The following is an 8,310-nucleotide window of genomic DNA, read 5'->3' on the forward strand; positions in this document are numbered from 1 at the left end:
TCTAGTTATCACTGTGGGAAAGTGGGGTGGTTGTTTTTCTATTTTAATAATTTTGTGACTGCACGAATCTCCTTAAGTGTTTTCTCTTTATGGCTTGTTTTTTAACAATTTATTTTATTTTATTTTTAAGGGTTAGGTCGGTTTTGTTTGTCTAAGCAAGCGTTTTTTTTTTCCCCCCTTGTTCGCTAAACTCGTCTTTTGTCTCTCTTTGATTCTGCATCGTGTATAGGCTACGTGACTGCTAAGTGAAGCCTAAAAGCATCAGATATGTGGTAATCAGCCTTTCATGCACATGTAGAAGCCGTCGTTTGATACTGTGTTTTATACCGCAATATCCAGTATGCGCTTTTTTTCCCGTGGAACACCCACACAGTTTTGATTATGTCATTGTAAATCTATAGACTAGCTTTGTATATTTCTGTATGGTAGGAACAATGTTTTTCGTGCTTTATGTGATATGATGTCAAAGTAAGAAAATGCACTGAGAAATACTGTGCTGCAATATGTCATTGTGGCTCTATATTCTCTGCTGGACCTCCAGACTTTATAGTGAGCCTGACATCTTTTGTGGGTTCTTTATTTCCGTTTGTTTTTTTGTTTTGTGTTTTTTTTTAAACACTTTTTGTGCTCATGTAGATAAGCGCTGACTGATGCGTCGCCTGTTACTGCCACCTTTTTAAGCAGTAACGTTCAGGTATCGCACCAGTGTTTACAGAGACAAGAGTTTACAGCAGAGCAACGTTTGTTTTCCTCTACCTTAAAATGTTTCAGCTGAGTTAAATACTGTATCTGGAAAAACAGACTACATGCATGTAGAACCACTTGCAGTGTAGATTAGCTAAACAATTTTGTGGTTTAAACAGTGAATCAGTAAGGTTGAACAGTTATTTCAATATTATTATTTATTAATTCAGAGTTATCTGATATTTCGTTTGGACCTCGTCCATATGCATTTCAAGGCCCTTGAAGCACTTTTCATTTACTTGAAAAACTTTTATTCTGCAGGAATTCCACTTCCTGTTACATATTAGACTATTTAGATTCTTTTGGTCTTTACTTCAGAGCAGATTTGTCTACAGCACTGTATCTTTTTTCTCCTTCTTTTTAAAGTAAAATCAACAGTTGAACCAAAGGTAAAAAAAAAAAAAAAAGATAGCCATAAGTAAGAGAAAAAATTTAAAACTTTTATAAAACATCCTCTTTTTTTCCTCAAATGATCCCATTATGGTTCAAATTATTTCATATTTACCTACAAAGTCATTGTTTAGGTTGGACACAATTACTGATTTCTACAACATGAATTAAAGGGGCACCTGTTATGCATCTCCTTCCAGTTATATTTGCTCTTAGAATGGGAGACACTAATAATAAACAAGACCACAGTAATTACTTTATCCAAAGCCTGTCCTAAATGCTTAGTTTTTTTCTGCTCTTGGCTCTGTATGATGTCACTGAGAGTGGATAGTCTTAGTATGCTCATCAAAGGCCCCAGTGGGATACGCCTAGAGATTGTTTGGCAATTAAGTCACTATGAAATTGATTTCTAAAACGTGTCTGTGGGTCTTATACTTTATGTCACTCGGGCCACTTGGGTCCCAGTGACGCTACTTTCGTGAAGGCCCTTGCAGACGCCTGCATGCCTGCTTGTTTTTTTTTGTGACTTGTCCAAAGTGAATTTACAATACAATGCACCAACTACTAGGCCTGAACTCCACCCACCTTTCGTTCAAACCTTCTGTATGTTTAAGGGGAAAAAAGCTAAAACAGCCTGTTGCATAAACAAAAGATGTCCTGAGAAGCTGCACCAGGGCCCTCTATAAGATACGTGGGGGTTATTCTGTACTGTGAATCCTGCACGTCTACTCTAGAAGAGTCAGCAGTTGTTTGTTTTTTTAAATTTGGTGCTGGAAATGAGCATAACAGGTCCCCTTTAAAGAAATGACTGCTATATCCTGTCCACTAGATGAGAAATCTATTTTCTGCATGATGCCGAATTTCAAAGTATCTTGACATATTGTATTTTGCTTTAAACTAACCATTTAGTTTCGCCTTTGTTTTATAAATTTGTGGTGAAATCGTATTTTGTAGTGAAAAAAAAAACACTGAGACATAACATGGACACGATGAGAAATAACACGAGTAAGAAAAATCACATACAAATACTGTACAGTCAGACTAATAGTGGCTCTGTGACACAAGCTGTTAAAACACAAACTGAATCAGGAAGATGAAACAGAGTGTAAGGTCACTCAGTGGGTTGCCCACAGCTATGAATCCTGTGAGTGCATTTCGAGGACGGCCCAGTGCTGGTTCAAGACTCACACAATGGCAGCTAAAACGTTCTACAATGTATTTTAAGTTGAGTGAAACTATTCCACACACTGCAAATGCACTATGTTCCTGTTGCCGTGAAGAGGTGCACTATGTTTCTGTAGTGCACTCGCAGCAACAGGAAACATTATGCTCGTATAATATGCAAATCTAGCATTCTGCAGCAGAGCTTGGCAGGTCTGTACTTTTTCTTTTTGAGCTAACCCTTTAAAAGCAACTGGTCCAAACCTTGTTCTTCAAATTGTGCGTTTTCTATTTTAACTGTTAAAATTGGACCAAAATAATCCAAGTTGGCTGTAAATGTGAGCGACGTTATAGATTTGGGGCGGGGCTTTCCATTTAAAATGTACCTGATGTATTTTTCTCGTGTGAAGGCTTCTGTCTTTGTATCTTTGCATTATTATTTGTAAATGAGATGAAAATAAATATATCTGAATAAGCCAAGACACTTGATTTCTCGTATTGTGTTTTTTTCTCATTAGCTTGACTCCAAAAAGTACTAGAAAACAAAGACGTGCAGCAGTAGTTTCATGGTGTTTGCAGCCCCCATAACTGGCATAACTTAGACTTTCTCACCCACTCCAGGACTTCAGTTGCCCTGCCTCTCCCACTCTTTCCGCACCAACAGTTTTAATGAGTTTCTACTTTTTTTTATGTGGGATGGATACTAAAGCTAAGACTGCTGGTGAGAGGACAGTCTTTTCTATGACTTAAATGTGTTCTGGGCTTTGCGTGGATTGGATTATGCTGTGGTTGTCAAGAAATTAGTTTGAGATTAAATGTTTTAATTCTATTTGGTTACAACAGTTAACCCTAAATGTGTCTCTTCTTATTGTTGATTATCCTTAACTAAAACTAAAACTAGATCTGAAATAAAATGTTCATTAAAAATAAAAACTAAATACGGAGGAAATGCCCTTCCTATTTGTTTATTGGTTAAGCTTTGTTATCCTAACTTGCCTACAGTCTACAAGACTGAGTCAACTGCTGTGTAAAAGTGCATTTTTTTTAAAATTATAATACTTATACTGATTCTTGTAAATTTTGCCTCTGGGACATGCCCTTCATATAATATTACTTAAAAATATTAAGACCTACTAAAAACATTTTCAAAATGCCCAAATGCTAAAATGCCTTGTTGGCGTCAAAGGTTAGAGGAGAATGCCCAGACCATCTTCAGGATGAAGACCACTCATTGAAGCCAAAGTATGCAGAAGAGCATATCTGAACACACAGCACATCAAACCTTGAAGCAGATGGGCTACAGCAGCAGAAGATCACACCGGGTGCCACCCCAGCTAAGAACAGGAAACAGAGGCTATGATTCACACAGAATCCCCCAAATTCTATAATAGCATATTGGAAAAATGCTGTCTGGTCTAATATGTCTTGAATTTCTGCTGCGGTGACTGACATCACGGATGTGCTGTTGACAAATCTGCAGCAACTGTGTAATGCTAGTATGTCAATATGGATCAAAATCTCAGAAACCTTGATGAAATATGACAACTCTGAATGTAAGAAGGGGTCACATTTAAAGCAAAGTCATTCTTGCATCATATCTGATGGCCCCATCAATCTAGCACAGCCCGTCCTGCTTTGCTCCTGTGGACAGGGACAGGCTGTGCTCTTTGACGTATGCTTTGTTGTTTTAGAAACTGCAGGACTCCATCTACTGGTGAAATGCTGTAATATAGAAGGATCGATTTTAGACATGAGTAACTACTGTACTTCGTTGCGATAAACACACACATATGTTTCTTTTATTCGAATGCCTGACAGTGTGCAGCTTTGGCAACAGAGTGCGTAACTAAACAAAACAAAGCAAACGTTTAGACACTTTAAAAAATAATACTAAGTGGTTGTGGTTAAATCTGTCTTGGAGAAGATAACGTGGGGGAGCTTTGGTATTTTTGGGATGTGGCTAGCTGGCTTCTGACAGTGGCGAACAATTTTGAACACAGCACGAAACTGTTGGAAAACCATTAGATTTTGCGCTACAAATCACTTTTATAAAACTATCAGTATTTGTTATTTAGGGGTCAAAGGCAGTGCGTAATTCGTTTACATACTACATGATCTGCTGTACAATGTTTACTGTGTAACCACAAGTAGATGGAGTCCTGCGGTGGTGCACATCCCTGAGTGTATCAGGTATGTTTACTTGAGGACGTGCAGACGTCAAAGCGCACACAACGTATCCCGGCATGCAGCAGGAGGCCGTGGAGCGATCCTGCAGCTGGTAGTGAGTTGCGAGAGCGCCGAGGAGGCAGCAGCAAACGGGCAACATAGCTCACACGTTTCCCTACTCCATGTGAGATAAGCCGAGCCGTTACCTTACAGGCGACAGAAAATATGCTGTACGGACGCCTGACGTGTTCCCGAAGCGGCTTTTGAGTCATCATTGTCACCCGGTTTTCATTTTGGAGGATTCCTCCCTCCATCCTCCGGATCGCACCGAACAGGCAATGACAACGGTCTCAGCAACCCCGCAGCAGATGAGGGAACGGCTGCTGCAGGCCATCGACAGTCAGAGCAATGTGAGTGCGCTAAAGCGAGCAGGCTATCTAGCTTAAGTTACCTTGTTTCCCTGCACTCTGGGGCAACTCGACTTGAGAATTCGCCCGACAACTCTTATTTAATTATATTCCTGTGCCCAAACTTCTTATTGTATATTTTAAGTTGGAATTAGAGATGGGGGTACTTGAGTTGACAGCTTGAAAGCTAATTTAGCTACCAGCGTTACCCTGGACAGACCATAATCTGGCGTGTAGCATGCTAGCGGCTAACTTAGCCACAGCGGGTTTTGCGTATACGTTAAAAAGAAAACTATTTGCTTAATTTCCTTCCAAATTCATTTTCCATTCTGAATTTATTTTCACCTCGTACTTGTTTTTCACCCTAAACTGTTTCATCTTAATAAAAATCTCGTGTTACTAAGCCATGGACGGGAGCTAGCAAACTCTTAGCTCCAGCGGCTAAAGCTACGTTTTTTGAAACAGTCCACCCTTCCTTCTCAGCTGAAATGCTAGCCGCGGCTAAATCGGCTAGCACAGGCAAATTCACAGACACTTGAGCTCCGCTTGACTTTGTCAACAAGATAAGAAACTCGCGTAAAGTTAATTAATTTGTGCTCTCCGTTTTGGTCTATATGCTACCCTATTGTTATAATGATTACAAAGGAGAAGGTTTTGTGAGTTGACACTTCCATCTTTACTTTGCAACGTCGTTTTGTTGCTCTTGAAGCAGACAGACAAGCTAATGCCCCCCTCCCTCCCCTTGCTAACTTCTAAGCTAACTTGCCCCTCAAACACGTTGCAGGCACGATTCAATTCCCTTGAATTTGTCTAATTTCTGGGGAGTTTCCACGATCAGCATTAGTGCAGGGCTCTTGGCTAATCACTGAATTGTCACCAGCATTGGCCTTTCTAGAATATTATAAATGTGATTGTAATTCTCATTAACAGCTTCTTTTGTTGTTACTTAAGTAAGCAGTAATTTTTGGGTAATATACACTTTGTGTGACCGTGATGTTTTAGAAGCTCTATATATCGTCCTTGCAGATATGCAATATGGTGGTCGTACTGGAAGTAATTGCCTGCCTTGAAAAGTATCCTATCACCAAAGAAGCACTTGAGGTAAGACAGTCGACTGAACTTAGCTGCTGCTTTATACCAAACTGTTTAACTGAATAGTGTTTCTAATCCTAGTGCTTGTTTTTTAACGTAGGAAACTCGACTAGGAAAGTTGATCAATGATGTGAGGAAGAAGACGAAGGATGAAGACCTGGCTAAACGAGCTAAGAAACTCTTGAGGAACTGGCAAAAGCTGATTGAACCTGGGCCAGCTGTAGCTGCAAGTGTTCCTGGCTCTACCAATGGCAGTTCTCATCCCTGCAGAACCGATGCCTCTCCTTCTGACATTTCTGTGCCAGGGAAAGGTGTCCCTGAGGTCAAAATCAGAAATGACGTTCACAACACGTACTCACCAAAAGCTGAGAAATCAAGCAGCCGCAAGCGGCGGGCAGAGCACAGAGACAGTGGAGTGTACTTGCAAGAAAAAATCTCCAAAATGTCCCCATATGATAACTCTGTTTCAACGCCACCCACCAATGGGATTGCAGGCAGTCCGGATGCCCTCCCTGACCAGGAGGTTGTCCCGTCTCCTGACAGATCTCGAGTTGAGCACCTTGATAATGATAAAATGAACAGAATTCCTGTTAATGCTGTCAAGCCTCGCCCCAGCTCTCCCGGGGTGGCCAAACTACCCAGCACTTCCTCTTTGATTAAAGTTGCTGTGATGCAGCAACAGGCCAGATTGGATGAAGGAGGCGGGGGCTATTATCAAGCCAGAAGTCCTCGTGGTCTCACTACCAGCCCAAGGAGTACGAAGCAAGATACAATGACCAAGCGCTCTTCAGCATATGCACCAAAAGGAACGCCGGTCCCAAGCCCTTCCTCCAGGGACTCTCCCTTATCTTTTTCCCACACTGTGTCGTCCCCGGCCTCATCTTATGCTGACAAGCTGCCACATTCTTCTAATAGGTCTTCAATGCACTGGGCCAGCAGTTCAGAAGCCTCCTCTCTTTGCCCGTCACAAGATATATCTGCAACACTGGAATCCCCATCAGTCTCCCCCTCACCTTCTCTCTCCCAGCAGAACTCAGAACCACACAGACAGATTTCTGAGGGAGCTATGGTTGTGTCTGATGACGCAGATGGGCTAACCGTACCAAATTCGGAACATAAAAGGAGGAAGTACAGGTCTAGAGATTACTCTGTCAACTTAGATGGCCAGAAAATGGAGGACACCACTAAACCCGTTCGGTTAAAAGAACGCAGATTAACGTTTGACCCGGTCACAGGTCAGATTAAACCTCTGGTGCATAAAGAACCTTCTCAAACAGATGAAGCACCCACTCCTGACCTCGCTGAGTCTAGGCAGAGAACTGAAAGCACTGTACAACAGTGCGCTGCCACCGCCACAGTCCCAGGTCCTAGCCCTAACCCCTTCCACCACACAAACTGGAAGGAGCTGTCTAGAAATGAAATCATCCAGTCCTACTTGAACCTTCAGAGCAATGTCCTTAACTCCTCGGGGGTTCAGGCCCCTAGTGCACACTTTTTCATGTCGGAATATCTGAAAAGGGAAGAACAGGAAATTAAGGAGTCGCGGAAGATGCACGTTCTCCAAACGGACAATTTGACAGGGGATTTACCGGGCGTGAGCCGGGACGTGACAGATGAGGACTTGGACAGGATACACACACAGCACTGGCAGGGGGTGAATGGCGTTTGTGACACCAAGGGCACCTGGTACGATTGGACAGATTGCATATCACTGGACCCTCACGGGGATGAAAGCAAATTGAACATCCTGCCATACGTTTGCCTAGACTGAAGGGGTACGGGAAGGTTGCAGTACTTTTCCACTCCTTTCCTCATCTCACCACAGAGACGAGATACTTTGTGATTTAATTTTTTTTTTTTTTTTTTTTTTTGTTCACTGTGAGTTTGGCAAAAATCAGGCCTGCCAAACTCCACTCCCCCACGCCTCTTCCTCTTTCTGTGATAATCTATTAAGATTTTGGTATAAAAGAAGTGTAAAGATTAAAAGACTAGTTGAGTTTGTAATATCAAGGGCTGTTTCTGTTTTATTTTTCAAACTGAAAGCCACAGGAATGAGGCCCGTATTGCAGAGTACTGCTGCTAACCATAAAGGCAAAAAAAGAAGACAGAATTATCCCAGATCACCCAAATAGGTGTAACAATGTGAGGTTTTTCTTTTTTTGAATATTATGAATTGTACCCCTCTTTGAGGCACACTGGGATGATGCTGTTTCTTTTTTTTTTAATCTGTTTAGTTTCTAACAAGAAGTTTTGAACTAGGGTTAAACCTGAGGGAAGGCTGGGGTTTAGCTGTCCTGCACAGACCACCATGTTGGTGCCCAGAAAGATGTTAATAAGAGTTCATCTAGCA

General features: G+C 41.6%; 1 protein-coding gene across 1 annotated transcript; it reads left to right on the forward strand.

The window, feature by feature from the left end:
• The first annotated feature begins 4,235 nt into the window (after positions 1–4,235).
• On the forward strand, positions 4,236–7,970 carry crsp7 (cofactor required for Sp1 transcriptional activation, subunit 7). The gene is made up of 3 exons (XM_026150526.2): positions 4,236–4,871; positions 5,895–5,969; positions 6,061–7,970. Exons 1-3 carry the CDS (start codon positions 4,800–4,802, stop codon positions 7,729–7,731), a joined length of 1,818 nt encoding a protein of 605 aa, XP_026006311.1. The 5' UTR covers positions 4,236–4,799; the 3' UTR covers positions 7,732–7,970.
• The last annotated feature ends 340 nt before the right edge of the window (positions 7,971–8,310 follow it).

This window comes from Astatotilapia calliptera, chromosome 18 (genome assembly GCF_964374335.1).
Source record: "Astatotilapia calliptera chromosome 18, fAstCal68.1, whole genome shotgun sequence".
NCBI classification, from domain to species: Eukaryota; Metazoa; Chordata; class Actinopteri; order Cichliformes; family Cichlidae; genus Astatotilapia; species Astatotilapia calliptera.